The sequence below is a fragment of the Mustela lutreola genome, chromosome 12 (assembly GCF_030435805.1).
Source record: "Mustela lutreola isolate mMusLut2 chromosome 12, mMusLut2.pri, whole genome shotgun sequence".
NCBI lineage: Eukaryota > Metazoa > Chordata > Mammalia > Carnivora > Mustelidae > Mustela > Mustela lutreola.
The window spans coordinates 99,693,779-99,709,790 of NC_081301.1; the positions used below are offsets into that span (position 1 = coordinate 99,693,779).

Below are 16,012 nucleotides of genomic sequence, written 5' to 3' on the forward strand. Positions count from 1 at the left end.
GTCACCCCCGGCCCTCACCACGGAACAGCAGAGGCCGGGACCCTTGAGGACCTCTCGCCGGTGCAAACACAGCCAAGCTAGAAAGACAGCTCCACGGTGAAGGAAGGCATCAGAGGACAGAAGGTGGGGAAATACAGCCCTTCCCACCCAAAAGCCGTAGCCTCGTACTCGCGGGAGTCAGTGATTAGAAAGTGAACGCAGAGACACGGAGGACAGTGCTTCAACCGAAGGGGACCAGGATCACGGGACCGCACGGACGGTGGGCTGTTGGTGGCGTGGCGCGGCTCCCAAGAGCAACGCGAGACGCGGAGCCCAAGAGAGCCGCATGTGCGCGAGCACCCGGCGAATGACGGCAGATGCCCCGCAAACTGCCCGATCACACACACGTCATTTTCTGTGGAGCAAAACAGAGTTGTATACACACATACAAAGGTGAATTCTAGCACATTAAAAACCTAGAAGATACTCCGGTAACAAAAGAAAATGTGGAAGAATGTCCCTGCGGCGCCGTGGAGTATGGACAAGTCCTCCCACACACACAGAGTGAGACCAAAATGGATGAATCGGAGTCAAAATTAAGAATTTAGCTGGGGAGCCGGGGGGGCTCAGTCAGTCACGTGTCCGACCTGTGGTCTCAGCTCAGGTCTCGGTCTCAGAGTCGCGAGCTCCGGCCCGGTGCTGGGCTCTGCGCCGTGTGTGGAGCTTACTTAAAAAGACAGCGAGGGAGACCCGGGTTCGGTGACGACACGGCAGACAAAGCTCACAGATGGGCAACACCTACTGCACATCACCGAACCGAAGGTGCCATCGCCGTTTTTAAAGGACGGAGAGCTGTGCTGATGAAAACGGGGGACGTTTTCTCGTGACCTCACAATTTCTGGGTTCACACCGAACGAGCGGTTCTATGAGGCATCTCACACACACATCTGTCGCACTCCATCTGCGCGACGAAGCGGGAGACGTAACAGAAATCCGTCAACACATCCCTAATCTCTCCGCCCGAGCCCCGCTGTTCGCTCCGCGCCATGCGTCACAAACCCACGGGCGCGCCGACAGGACTCGTCTCTGCGGCCAGGAGCCCCGTGTCGTGCAGGGCGCTCCCGCGTCACGGCCGAGCTCACCCGACAGCTTAGTGTCTCCCACACTTCAAACTCTGATGCCGACTCTCTCCCTGGACTGAACTCCTCCTTCCCCCATGGAGCCACATTTCTAAACGCCAGCCGCGACCACCCACAGGCAGGAATCTGGCGGAGGGAGGCTCAAGCCTGGGTCACCGCAGCCTCTGCTCACTGGGGTGTGTGTGTGTGTGTGTGTGTGTGTGTATCCGGGCCCCTCCCCGCCGGCCGCGGGTCTCCCTGCCAGCGGCGCTCACAGCTCTGCCGTGAGGTAGAGGAGCCGCGGTAAGCGCGGCCGGGACCGGTGCACAGGGACAGAGGCAAGGAGCCCCCACCGACAACAGCTCTCGGGGGCCCTGAGGTTCAGCCCATCTCAGAGATCTGACGACGGGAAGGACGCGGACCCACAGAGCAGTGCGCGGAGAGTGGGCCTCGGAGGGAAGTCTGCGAGGCACGGGGATTCGGGCTCATCAAGACACGCCGGAGTGGGGCACCTGGGGGGCTCAGTGGGTTAAGCCGCTGCCTTCGGCTCAGGTCATGATCTCAGGGCCCTGGGATCGAGTCCCGCTTCGGGCTCTCTGCTCAGCGGGAGCCTGCTTCCTCCTCTCTCTCTGCCCGTCTCTCTGCCTGCTTGTGATCTCTCTCTGTCAAATGAATAAATAAAATTAAGACGCGCCGGAGTGCAGCGGGAGCAGGTGACGACAGGCAGAGGCATTCACAGGACGGGAAAACCCTGGCAGCTCTGAAGCAGATGACATGATACTCAGAGGCTCAAATACTCAGAAAAATATAAAATAAAACAATGTTGCCCAGCAGGGCGGTAGGGAGCCGGGTCCCCATATCCCTACCCAGGGGAGCGGATTCGGGTGCACCACCAGGTAGGGAAGCCCCACGGAATGAGGCAGGCGTGCGTCCGGACCTACTGCGGGCCCCAGAGACTCACGCAGCTGCACAAGGGGCTGGTCATTGCCAGAGCTTGTGTGGCGGCGGGGTGGGCGCAGCTGAGGGACCCAACATGAGCAAAGCGGCTGAGGACACAATGGAGGCCGACCCAGCAGGCGGGAGGAGAGAGCGAGCAGCACGTCCTGCCCTCCCCATGCCGCCTGCGCCGCGCGAGATCTGTTACCCCTTACTGCCAGCGAACGTCTGTCTCACTGCTGGTTCGTCTGCCCAGAGGAGCTGCGACTCTGATCCACTGCGTGTGCTCAGCACACTCCTGGGACACGACGGGCACCCAAAGGGATGTTCAAAACAGTGAGTGTGAATAAGTAAGAATCAGAAAGAAGTCTGGAGCACAAAATTAAGAACATACATTCACAAAACGTTAAGATGCATTTCCAAAGGCAGTGTGACAGTGAACACTGGGAAACCGCACCGAAGCTGACTCGGGGCTGGAGGGGGTCTGGAGGGGAGGTTGGAGAGGGAGCAGCACGGCTCTCTGCCGGTCACAGGAAGAACGGGGGATTCCAGGCCCCTCCCAGAGGAAGCCGTCTTCAGCGGCAGCCCCTACCCGGGAGACAGGGGCACAGCGTCTCCCACAGGAGACCCACCGGCCCTGCGGCTCAGCCACGGAGAAGCCGTCACCGCCCTGGCCTCTGGCTTGCCCCCAACAAACCTTCATTAAGCAGCCCCTGCCAACAGCCTCCCCCAGCGAACGGCATTCCGCTCCCTTGTTGGACTTGCCTACGTGTAGCCCTAACTTGCTGGTCCCAAACTGTCATTTTGGGACCCATTTTTGTTGGTAAAAGTAACTACTTTTAAGGTCAACAATACATGCATAATAAAAATAGAAAGCATCACCTCAGTGACCCAGACCTACAGGACCTCGAGCGATGGCCGGAAGTTCCATGGAAGCGTCTCAGCAGGCAGCCGAGTGGGGGTTCGCGGGAGGACAGAAGGGCACCAGGCGTAAAACACCGGCCAGCGTGGGACGGAGGACAGGGTCAGCACCTGCGTCCGCAAGGCCCCACGCGGAGAAACTAAGACGGAGCCTCCGCCGCGTCAGAAGACGAGCCTCGGGCAGAGCTGAGTGAGAAGCGGGACCGAGCAGCACCGCCTGCGGGGAAACACGAGCCCACACGTGCGCGTCACGCACGTCTGTCCCTAAAGGCGTGTGGTCAGAGCGACCCGAGAGGCTGCTCAGGCCAGGTCCCCGGGACCAGTGGGAAGGACGACTGTGGACGGACGATGACCACCACTCCCTCAGTCTGAAGAACTCACCGAAGACAGGGAGTTTGGGACTAAAAATCCAGGCTCAAGACAACTAACGGCGCGACTTGCGCAGACCCGTTCGCGGGCAGCGGAGGGTCAGCCACACGTCCTCCGGGCTGCTCAGTCCCTGCACGACTGAAAGCTGAAGGTGGCCCCCTTCGTGCGACAGGGCTAGGGCTGTGGGGTGACTTCCGGACGGGGAGCCGGGGCGGGCAGGGCAGGGCGCAGCTGCTCTGTGCCCCGTCCAGGCGAGCCCCGTCCTGGCTCTTCGGGAGCACAGGGCACGGGGACACGGTCACAGGGCGGTCATCTAAACTGGCGCCTTCTGCGGGCCAGTGATCCCAACCAGTTAGCTATGGTTTCTTCTTCAGGGAAGACCGGAACAAGCCTCCCTCCTTCTGGTCAGGGCATACGTTAACCTCCACGGGGCCCAGACCACGGAGCCTTGGTGAGGCCACTGCACGGGCACGAAAGTGGAGGGCCAGAGACGGATTCAGGGTTGTCGGCGCGCCTGCCACACGATGACGAAGAGGAGGGCAAGGCCGGTCGTATCTGATACCTGAACTGGACCAGCAGCAGGAAGGGAGAGAAACAAAACTCACGCTTCAACAAGCAGGTCAAGAATCTCAAACATGAGCAAAACAAGCCAGCAAAGTTTAAGAACCTATCAAACAGCCTTATTCCAGGAATTTTAGAATTATTTATGAATAGGAAGACCTACCAGTGGCCTCTGGTAAACAGAACAGAATGAACAAAACCCGTCAGCCTGCGGTTCCTTCTAATGGGACAGAAGACGCCTCCAAGGTCTAACAATCTGACGCTACCGAGCCCAGGACAAAGGGAGGGACGACTCCTGGTAAACGGACAGGTTGTCCGTGAGATGTCACCGACCAGAGAGCAAGCTGCACGTGAGCCGGCGGTGAGCGGCTCAGCCGCTGCTCCTGGAAAACGACTCCCCCCACTGCCTCCAGAACAGTTCGCAGTGCGCACGAGGGCAGCTGGAAATCTGGGAGCAGCGGCCACTCGCTCAGATCCCCCCCCACTCTGCAGAAAAACAGACTTCCTCCCTGGAAAAGCCCGAGTGTAACTGAGTCCCACGGACAGCTGCGGCATGGCGCCGTGCCGAAAACAGGAATCGAGTACAAATCCGCATGATGAAAAACGGGACGCCGAGCCCTCCTCCTGGAAACAAGGAGGAAACCTGCAAAATCTCGGATCAGGGAAGGATTGCAAAACCAACACGGAAGCACAAGCAACAGAAGAACAAAACAGACACTGGACTTCATCACAATTAGGAACATCTGTGTTTCCAAGCACACTGCAGAGAAGCGACAAACCCACAGAACGGGGAAACATCCGCATGTCGAGTTTTTGATAAGGGACTGGTATCCAAAATATACAAAGTGCTCTTGTAACTCAATGATAAAAGACAAATAACCCGATTAGAAAATGGGCCAATGACGTTAGTAGGTCATTCTCCGGAACAGACACGAAAACGGCCAATCAGCGCATGAAAAGGTGCTCAGCGTCCCTGGTCATCGGGAAATGCAAACCCCTGCCACGGAGGGCGCCATCCCCCACCCAGCAGGATGGTCACAAGAAAGACAGTGCTGGCCAAGACAGGGAGAAATCACAACTCCCACGTGCTGCTGCTGGGAGTGGGAAGGGGCTCAGCCACTGGAAGACAGACTGCTGGTTCCTCAAAGTAGGTTCCCACAAACCTCAACAATTTCATTCTCAGGTGTGTGTCCAGGAGAAACGAGGTCGCGTGTCCGCAGAACAAATGTGTACACGGAGCCACCAGGGTGGTTAAGTGTCTGCCTTTGGCTCAGGTCTTGACCCCGCGGTCCTGGGACTAAGCCCCTGGAGTCGGGTTTCCTGCTCAGTGTGGAGTTGCTTCTCTGCCTCCCTCTGCCCCTCCCCTACTCATGTGTGCTCTCTCTCTCTAATAAAATCTTAAAAAAATCGGAGATTAAATAAAAAAGGACACAAATATTCACGGGACTTTATGCACTCATGTAATCTTTCTCCTTCCATATCCGACGGGGAAGCGACCCTAACGACCACCTGATGAATGGGCAGTAGGGCACACTCAGTGAAATACTGTATCATTCAGACACAAAACTGACACAAGCTACTACGGCATGGACAAGCCTTGGAAATGTGATGTCAATGAAAGAAATCAGATACAAAGGGCCACATCTGCACGATTCCTTTAAAGTCCAAACCAGGCAAACACACGGAGAAAGTAGATTAGTAGGTGTTGGGGTCCAGTAGATGGGGAAAGGGGGCGTGGGGGTGAGTGAGCATGGGTGTGCTATTTCTTTCTGGGCTGATAAAAATCTTCTGGGGGCGCCTGGGTGGCTCAGTGGGTTAAAGCCTCTGCCTTCGGCTCAAGTCATGATCTCAGGGTCCTGGGTTCGAGCCCCACATCAGACTCTCTGCTCAGCAGGGAGCCTGCTTCCTCCTCTCTCTGCCTGCCTCTCTGCCTACTTGTGATCTCTGTCAAATAAATAAATAAAATCTTAAAAAAAAATACTCTGAAATGAGACGGTGGCAATGGTTGCACAACTCTGTGAACATACTAAAACCCACTCAATTGTGCTGAATTAAAAGACTGAATTTCATGATCTGTGGATTAGGTCAATACGGCTATTACTGAAAGGAAAAACCTCTCCAAGTTAAGTAAATTCACTTACTCTTGTGTTAACCCAATACTGAATGAACAACACTAGTGCATTCACTGAAAAGTAGCTACATTTTTTTCTATTTATTTATTTGACAGAGATCACAAGCAGGCAGAGAGGCAGGCAGAGAGAAAGGGAAGCAGGCTCCCTGCTGAGCAGAGAGCCCAATGCGGGGCTCGATTCCAGGACCCTGAGATCATGACCTGAGCCGAAGGCAGCGGCTTTAACCCTCGGAGCCACCCAGGCGCCCCAAGACAAGCAGTCTTTATAAAGAAAATTACACGGCTTTACTGTAGGACATGAAAGACCAGGGTGACACACCAGGCACACGGTGGTGTTCCCACGAAGCCACGTCAGCGCCCTGCCGGTCACAAGCTGACCTCCTTTGTCGGTCAGACGTGATCAGTTAAACAGGCTCACGCCGAGGCACAGAACTGCAAAGAGCCACGCACTTCGGAAGGACAAGGAGGTGAAGGGCTCGCTCTAGTCAAGGCCTGTTCTGAAGCCGTGCTGTCTAGGTGAAGTTCTGGCACCGGGGAGAGACAGACACACCGGCAGAGGAGAAACAAAGCCAGAAACAGACCTGTTAGAAGGGCACACACTATCCAGAGGAAGGGAAATCTCTACTCAGTAGGTAGACGATGGACAAGTCAATGCATGCCGGGACAGCTGACCACCGTACCGACACGGGCACACTTGACCTCAGGGGCCAGGGAAGGACTTCTTTTTTTTTTTTTTTTCAAAGATTTTATTTATTTATTTGACAGACAGAGAAATCACAAGTAGGCAGAGAGGCAGGCAGAGAGAGAGAGAGAGGAGGAAGCAGGCTCCCTGCCGAGCAGAGAGCCCGATGCGGGACTCGATCCCAGGACCCTGAGATCATGACCTGAGCCGAAGGCAGTGGCTTAACCCACTGAGCCACCCAGGTGCCCCAGGGAAGGACTTCTTAACCACGGCACGGCTGATGAGTAAGTCCGAGTGCGGAACGCCTACGAATTCCGCGTGACCACAGCAATGCACGGAGGGAAGAATGCAAACCCCCTTTCCATCAGCGCAGGAGCGAAAGGACACACTCAGAGAAACACGCTGCATCACATTTTTAGACAAAATACTCAGTAATTTCATGGTGTCAAGGATACGTGTTAAAAGTATAAACAGAGGGACACCTGGGTGGCTCAGTTGGTTAGGTGCCCGACTCTTGATTTTGGCTCCTGATCACCGGGTCTTGAATTCAAGTCCCGCACCAGGCTGTGTGCTCAGCGTGGAACCTGTTGGGGGTTCTCTGTCTCCCTCTGTCCCTCTCTGTTCTTGGGCACATTCTCTCTCTCTCCCTCTCTAAAAGAAAGAAATGAATCTTTTTTGAAAAAGGTTTACATGTAAGTGAAAGACATCTGCCAACTTCATGAAAATGGTCGTCCTTTGTGGGTGGTAAGAATTAGTGGTAGACGGGAAGGCGTTTCTTAGCTACAACTGGAACGTTTTCTTTCTTTCTTAAGGTGGATTTGAAATAAAGATAGCAAAACGTGAATGCCTATTTATCCTGGATGGTGGGTATACATGGGTCGGGTATTTCCTATAAACTTAAAATCCTTCTTAATTTAAGAAAGCAGACGTGGTAAAGCAAAGACAAGCAACAGAAGAACTGAACACAAACACAGATCAGACCTTGGAGCAAGTGGGGAGAGAGGCAGCCCAAGGAAGGTCCGTTTCCAAACTCGAATGTCAGAGTCAAGTGCTGCTGCCCATGCCGCCTCGCTAAGCAGAGCGTGAGCGCAGGACTCACATCTGGCTACGAGGGTAACCCACAACCCATCTAAAATCAGAAACAACGAAGCTGAGAAAAAGCAGGAGCACTGCTTTTCATTTCGAGTCTGTCTCACTACTTGAAGTATTACCAGGAGCACATGTAATTTCACAAAACAAGGCTTTTGTTTTTTTAATGGACGAAAGGGACAAACTGCAATGCTCAACCTAGAGACCGTAAAACTGTCCGTACGTCCCTGGCAGAGTCCTACGGCGGGCACGAAAACCGTTTCTGAGCTTCCGAGATTGCTCTGTTGTATTTCTGCTAGAAACACTACACAAACCTCTGTATGCTTTGACGAGTAAACCCACAGGAGAGCAGGTACACATCCTTCAAGAAGCAAAGCACTTTACCCTGAAACGACGTTGTAGTTAAGAGCAGGATGGTCTTTCGAGACGGGAGGAACGAGAGGTTCCGGCTGCCACTCTTCAATCAATTCTTCCTTTTCCTACGGGAGAAGGAAACAAAAGACAGCAGGAGCTGGTCACCAGACAGTGACTGTTTTGTTCCCACACTTCCGTTAAAAGCAACCAGTAAGTTCCTTATCTGTTCCTGAAGAGCAGCCCGCGAGGCCACATCACGCACACCGTCCACCTGTGGCCCGGGGCCAGATGTCAGAAGCCTCTCAGGACCCCCCTGTATTCAAGAGACTGCAAACCCGTAAAACCAAAGGACACTGCTTCTATGTTGCCAGAAGTCAAGCTTTAAAAATAGTTTTTTTTCCTTCCACAGCTTTTAGGGTAAGATGTCCGTGATTACTAAATCTTGCTAAGTTCACCTTTCAGAGGACGACTCTAAAGTCACGTCTAGTCATTCTCTAAGAAATGTAGGTATGTGTGACTGCCAGCTTTATCAACAAAAACTCAAAACACCAGGAGTGACCAACCGCTTACAAAGCTGAGCTAGAAACCAGCCACCTGATCCTTTACAAGTTCAGAAATGCCGAGGGAAAAAGCGGAGACAGGACCTCTGCCCCGGATGGCCCAATCCTACGGCAACGCTATCCAGAGTGCTCCACGGCACGCTAATCCCACAAGGCAGTCGGAACAGAACGGTGGGGGAGGGACGGATCTGTGGTCAAGGTGAGGGCATCTCTCCAGACACGTTCAACTAGCCACTAGCCTGAGGGCTATGTGAAATCATGTGATAAGACATGCCCTACTCTGCTTCAGCCAGGTCTCCCAAATATACTTGCCCTAAGAACCGTAGGCTTCACGTCCTTTGGGGGACACTGCCTGACTGTCCCACAACGAACATGAACGAGCAGGACGGCGGCAGCCAGTCAGCGCAGCGTGGGGAGTGACCACCACACCGCTGCCTTAATTCCGCCCCATCTCCATGCTGCACCCACTGCCATCTTGTGAACCAAAGTTGCAGAGATTTTCACGGAAAAATCGTTCTCACAGTCGCAGGTCTCTTTGAGCATCCTGGCCCAACGCTACCCGAGGGACGGAAATCGTGGTGGGGTCAGAGCTGCTCCTCCCTCCTGCACTGCGGTGACTTTCCTAGGTGCTCCCACTGAAGAGGGGACGAGCTTCTTTTCCACAAGTCCCTCATCCTTCCGGTGAACGGGACGCTGCATGGGCAGTGCCGCAGTCCCCTAGACACTTCTGCTTCCTAAGGTTGCCTGGCTTGGGCTTGGGCTGGGTCCCTTACCACAGAGAAATTCAGTTTGAGGTGGGGAGGTGGGAGGATCATTTCCTACTCCGAACTTCCTTCTTGAAGAGCCCAGGGAAAACTGTCTGGGTTTCAGAACCAGTGGTGTTCTCCTGAGCAGCTCACGTCACCCTGGGCGTAGATCATCGAAATCCTGTCGCTGCCCAGGCTTCCCTCCTACCGTCTGCCCTAACGCTGCTGCTTCCCTAACACAGTGCAGCGTTCTGGGGCGGGGTGCCCCTCTGGGTGGCTACTTTACCCCTGGCTTCTCCACGTTCTGCTTCCCTGATAGATGTCTTTCCCTTGATGGTTTGCATGATAGAAAATATTTTAACATATATAGGTGAGCCACCACCCGTACTTTTTGGAAAGATGTACCAACTGTAATCCCACAGTGAATAATGAAAGATTTAATTTCTTACCTTGAGTGTAAGATCAGATCGTTCTTGTAATTTGTATGTTTTAGAGAACAGAAGTCTGATTATCCAGAGAATCAGAATGCCTTCCAAAATAAGGTGGTAAGCAGGAGCCTAAGAATAAGCCAAAAACCAAAAAAGAAATGAAACAAGCACTTACAAAATCTGCACATAAATTGTGATGCACTCACGTATCGCTTCCCATGACCTTGAACCTACTGCTTCTTAACATTTATTTTCAGGGCGCCTGGGGGGCTCCGTGGGCTAAGCCTCTGCCTTCGGCTCAGGTCATGATCTCAGGGTCCTCTCTCTCTCTCTCTGCCTGCCTCTCTGCCTACTTGTGATCTCTCTCTGTCAAATAAATAAATAAAATCTTTTTAAAGAAGGAAGATTTATTTTCAAAACTCCTTTCATTTCTACTCATTCCTCTCCCCATTTCTAATAGCAATTTCTTCTTCCCACGAAAAATCTCTGATAGCACAGCTTTAAAACCACCACAGGAAAGAAATCTAATTCTTAAAATGAAGCCGGATGTCGGAGCCCAGCGCGTGGAAGGGTACCAACAAGCAGGTCGGTCGGACCCCGCACGTTTCCACTGGTGGGAAAGCACAGCAAGCGGCCGCGAAGCTCTGCTAGCCTTCTTCCAGCCCAGTGGACACGGATGAGTCGGGACAGTTCTCCGACAGTTTCCGCAGCTCTCGCGTTTCGCACATCTTACTCTACTTTCCGTATCCCCGATAAGGCTCTTTAACTCCTTCTTGGAACACGACCGAGAGATAAAGACTTTATAAATGCCTGAAGGAATGGCAGGATTTCCCCCACAGTACGCAGCGTGTTCCACGCCAGCCGGCACGACGACAGCTCATGGACATGGTCCACGCCGGGCCCTCCTTCCACTGTGCGTTTCCCGGATGAAGGCTGGGCGGGCTTCTGTGTTTTGTGCAACGGGACACGCTAAGTGCGCGTGGAAGACTCCAGACAGGGACTGAACCCCAGGCAGCTGCAGCGTGACCGGCCCCAGTAAGCTGTCCCGGAACGCCGTTTAGAAGAGGAATTTGGAACAGTAAATGCAAGTTCTGTGCGACCGTCAGACAAGAGGAAAGTGAAGACGATTCCCCGAGTTGACAACAAAACCCCGAAGGCGGAGACGGGAAAACTGCAGACACGCTGGTCGGTTCACTCCGAGGTGCACACGCAGTTGTGTTTCCAACGACACCGCAGGTCACACGCACACCCTCGTGCTGCTCTCGGGTGTCGGATCCTGCAGTTCTGCTCACCAGCGGCAACAAACGCGGGAGCAGGAGCGGAAATCTCTCTTTGGGAAGACTTCTCCGACCACGATTCCCCTGGAAACCACTCACTTAAGAGCAGGGACTCCAGTCTGAACACGGTTTTGGTTTTCTTGGCACATCCGGGTGCTCAGTCACTCGGGCGTCTTCCTTTGGGTGGGGTCACCATCGAGGGTCCCGGGACCTGGACCTGTGTGTGTTGGGGGGCCTTGCTCACCGGGGAGCCTGCTTCTGCCTCTGACGCTGCCCGCTCGGGCTCGCTCGCTCGCTCTGACAAGTCAATAAGGTCTTCAAGGAAATATCATGGTGTTGGTTTTGTGGACCCTTGCTCTGCAGCAGGCATGTCGCCGCACACACCTCGGCGTAGAACCGACATTCCAGTGCTCGCGCCGGCCCAAAGCACGCGCGGCTCCTTTTCCTGGAAAGGCCCGTCCCAGAGCCGCGGTCGGCGCCACGAACAGGCAGAGCCAGGACAGCAAACTGCTCCTCGGTGCTGACTTTTCTGAGAACGCGCACGTCGGGGGCTTCCGTCGGCGGCTGGACCGCGGCCCGCACCGGCCCCCGCGCGCCTCCCAGCCGTTCCGCGAGCCGGTGTCCGCGGTCCCAGACGTCCCGCGCGGAGCCGCGGCGCCGAGGAGACCCGGGATGCGCGGCCCGGCCCGGCCGTCCCCGCCGCCTCCCCGCGCCGGCCCGGGGCCGGTAACGCCGCACCCTCCCCGCGCGGACGGCGAGAAGCGCTCCCGGCCCGGGCGGCGGAGCGCGGCGGACGCGGGCGGCGCGAGCGCTCGCTGCGGGCCCCGCGGGAGGCCGCGTTCAGGGGCCGCGGCGACCACCCCGCGTCCGTCCCGCGTCCGTCCCGCGCCCGCCGCGCCGCCGCAGCAAACGCTCCTGCACTCGGCCCGGGCCCGTCTGCTGCCCGCGGCCGCCGGACCGAGCCCGCCCACGCCGCCCGCCGCCCGCCCCGCTCCGGAGCGCCGACAGCAGCCTCGGCCCCGCGCCCGCCCGAGTCTCCCCGCGAGCCCGTCCAGCCGCAGCCGCCGGGGTCGGCGCGCGACGCGGCGGGCCTCGCCCGGGACCCGTCGCCCCCCAGGGCCCGGCGCGGTCGCGAGCCGCTCGGGCTCACCTCGTAGAGCGCCTGGACCATCTCCACCAGAACCCACTGCTCCGCCGCGGTCGCCATGGTCCGCCCCGGCGCTTCCTTCCGGAAGGCGGGTCGCAGCGACGTCACGCGGCGCGCGGCGCAGCCCGGTGACGTAAGGCCTGGGGGTGGGGCTGGCGAGCGGGGGGGGGGGGAGGGGGGAACCGCCTCCCGGCGCCTGCGCGCTGGAGGAAGCGGGCGGCTTGGGCCGCGGAGGCGGTGGGAGTCGAGCTTGGGGTCTCCCCGGCGGCCGGGACGGGCGGGGGCATGTGTCGTGCGGCCGTGCGGGGGCGGGCCGCGGCGGGGCTCCCGGGAGGGCGGCGGGCCGTGATGCCTGCCCTGCGCTCGTCCCTTCTCCGGGACACGCGCCGCCCGCGAAGGCTCTTCCGGAAAGTCCCGGAAACGCCCGAAGCCCGAGAGCCGCGCGGGGGCACGTGCGCGTCCCGCCCCGACGGCGGCCCCGGGTCTGCGGCTCCGGGTCTGCGGCCCCGACGGCGGCTCGGAGTCTGCGGCTCCGGGACTGCGGCGGACGCGTCGGCGGTCGCCCCGCGGGTCTTCCTGCGCGGCCTGACCCCGGCCGGCCCTGCCTGGGAGCGCCGCGTCCCACGCGCGTCCCGAGCCGGTGCCCGGACGCCCCGCAGCGACCTGTGTCCCCGCGGCCCCCCGTCCGCCAGCCCGGCTCGGCCCGCCCTCTGACCGCGCTCCCGGCCGGTGCGGTGGCGGCCCCGGGGTTGCGGCCCTCCCCGAGCTCCGGCTCCCCGAGCGCTGCGCCCCGTCCTTCTCCGGCTTCTCGGCGGCGATCGGAGGACGCGTGCGGTTGTCCGCGAGGCTTGGCGAGGCCCCGGCGCGCGCCCAGGAACCGCCCGCTGACCTCGTGGGCCCGTCCCTGGCCCGCGGCTGTCGTGGCCCGGCGGACGTCCAGGGCGCTTTCCGCCGCGGGTCCCGGGGCTCCCGCCTCACCGCGGACGCTGCTGCCCAGCTTGTTTCGGGCTGTCCACGCGCGGTCTGTCGCGCCTTCTGCACTGCGTGTCCCGCGCCCCCGACGCCGCTGCACTCAGCCCGGGGTCCTCCCAGCCGGGTCCGCCGCGGCCGCGCACACGGGCCCTCCGGGTGCACGTCCTGTCCCGCCGCGCTGCGGTCCCCGAGGGGCCCCTGCCGGATGGTGGTCCGGCCGCATCCCGGCCGCGCTCAGCAGCGCGAGCCCCTTGCCGTGTGGCTCGGCCACGACGGTCCCGACCGCGAGGCTGTTCCTGCGCCACCGCGCCCGCTTCGGCGTCCCCCATTCTCTCCCGTTTCGCGAGGATCAGCCCGAAGGGCCCCACCCGCGCCGTCCACGCGTTGCTCAGAAGCCTCCGCGCATTCCTGCGGTGCGGCTCCGGCAGGGCCGACGTCCAGGACGGCCGGACGCGCGGTTCGCAGAGCTGTCCGCCGGCCCCGCGCGAGCCTCTCCTTCCCGCCTGGCCCCGCGACGTGTCCCTCGTGCCCTTCCGAGCCCCCCGCACGCGTCTGTCACATCCGCACGGAAGGACATGCGTTCTGAGAGGACAGCGGCCGCTCCATTTCCCTCTGAGCCCCCGCCAGGCTGCCTTTAAAGCCCATATTTTACCATAGTCTCTTCGGGAGGTCCCGGCTTCATCTCCCGCCAAGCCCCAAATTCTCCCAACTTCCACCCAATCACCCAGAGCCATCTCCACAGTGCGAGGCACTTGGTACCGCAGCACTCGGCCTCCCAGAAACAAAATCTGCAGGCGAGAGTTTCCCAGGGTGGCCACCACAAATTATTGTACTCTGGGGGACTGAAAACAAGACATTTATTCCCTCGGGGTTCTTCAGGTCAGAAGTTCCAAATCCAGAGGTCGACGGGGATGCCTTCCCTCCGAAGACTCCAGGAGAGAGACTTCCCCTGCTCCTCCTTCTAGTTCTGGTGGCTCCCTGGGTCCCTTGGCTTGTGGCTCCATCGCTCCTGTCTCTGCCTCCACCTTCACAGGGTCTTCTCTTTCTCTATGTATCTCTCCTCCGTGTTTCCTATAAGGACACTTGTCATCAGATTAGGGCCATAATAGTCCCTAATAGTCAGTCCAGGATGATCTAATCTTGGGATCCTCAATTACACAACAACCTCCCTCTCTTCCTGATTCAACCATTCAACTAATATTGCACAATATTATAGAGTTATTGTATAATACTATATAGAATATTTTATAATATATCACATAGCCGCCATTATATACCTATATATACATTCTAGGATGTACATACTGCAGTACGAGTGCCTAATATGCAGCCTCAGATTGTGGAAGCATCCGTTTCAAAAGTCATACATCCCGAGTAATCATACCTCCAGCTGCATCACACAGCGACGAGCCACACAAGCAGGAATTAGGCTGTCCCCAGGGGTTAGGGTGAGGGCTTCTCAGAAAGCTGGAGACACCTGACTACTTGGGTGACCCTGCTTCTCCCTCTCCACACCCTAATTCCCTAATATTTACAAACTGTGTATCTGATGAGATGAGAGCTTAATATCCATAATACATGAAGAAGTGCAGCGCAGTAACAAAAACCAAAACAACCCAAGTAAATAATGGGTAAAGGACTCGAACATTTTTCAAAGCAAATATGCAAATTGTCCCTAAGCACGTCAAAGGGTGATTCATGTCCCTGAATCGTACACTTAAAAGTGGTTAAAGAAGTGAATTTTGTCAGGTGTTTTACCACAGTAAAAAGCAAAACCAAAACCCCTACTATTTCTTTATATATTTATTTTTAATGTTAATTACCTTTTTTTTCTTCAAAATTTCCAACTTTCATCCTTTTGTGCTTCATTGTGGTAAAATTTCTATAGTCAGCATTCCAGCCCACTAATTCTCTCTTGTATCCATGCAGCCTGTCGGATCAGTGGTTTCAACTTGAGTTTCAGTGATCATTTCTAGGAATGTTAAGTAGGATTCACGTCATGCATTCATCAACAGGTACTTCCGGAGCACTCCCTTCAGCACTGGAGTCACAGGACCCCAGACAGGTGTCGTCCCAACCTCCTGGGTCATGGGAAGACAGACCCTAAACGTATACAACTAAGGATGTGGCTTAAGGTTATGAAATGCTACGTGGGAAAGGACAGTATGGACAGAGATAAGGAATTACAGAGAGTGGACGGGACAGGCCCCTCGGAAGACATACCATTTGGGCAGCTAAAGCGGGGGAAGGAGACCCATGAGTGTTTGGTGAGGGAGTGATGCAGGCAGAGAGAAATAATGGGGAGATGCTCAGAAGGTTCCCGAAGCCCCAGAGTTTGGCTGGTGTGGGATGAGCGTGGCTCCTGCTTGGGCCCCGGCAGCAGGGTGGGTGACGTGGGAGGTTCTCGTGCCAGACACAGTTTGGAGGTGGAGCCGATAGGATTTATCGCTGTGAGGTGGGAGAGAAGGGATCCGGATGCCCTGAGATCTCCCGCCTGAATGACACTGTGCGACTGGTGTCCCTGCTTCTGAGACGGGGAAGACGGGAGGGCAGCAGCCTCGGGACGTGGGAACTGGACCCCCGTGTGGATACATGCCAGGGGCAGGTGGGTGTTTGGGTCTGCGGCCGGAGGAGAGGCTGGGAATCGAACGGTCTGGCTGACGGTCTAGTGGCTGGAAGAGATTCTGAAGCTCCAGGGAATGAGTGCAACCCGGGGGAGAAGAGGCGAAGGCCTCTGCCTTG

At 56.9% G+C, this 16,012-nt stretch overlaps 1 protein-coding gene across 1 annotated transcript in view; it reads right to left on the bottom strand.

The window, feature by feature from the left end:
• Positions 1-12,431, bottom strand: part of SPTLC1 (serine palmitoyltransferase long chain base subunit 1) — a 43,868-nt gene extending 31,437 nt beyond the window's left edge. The window contains exons 1-3 of the mRNA XM_059141592.1: positions 12,302-12,431; positions 9,896-10,003; positions 8,171-8,265 (exon numbers count right to left, since the gene is read on the bottom strand). Coding sequence (XP_058997575.1) covers positions 8,171-8,265; positions 9,896-10,003; positions 12,302-12,358 — 260 coding nt within the window. The 5' untranslated portion in view covers positions 12,359-12,431. The remainder of the gene's footprint in view (positions 1-8,170; positions 8,266-9,895; positions 10,004-12,301) is intronic.
• Positions 12,432-16,012: the final 3,581 nt, after the last annotated feature.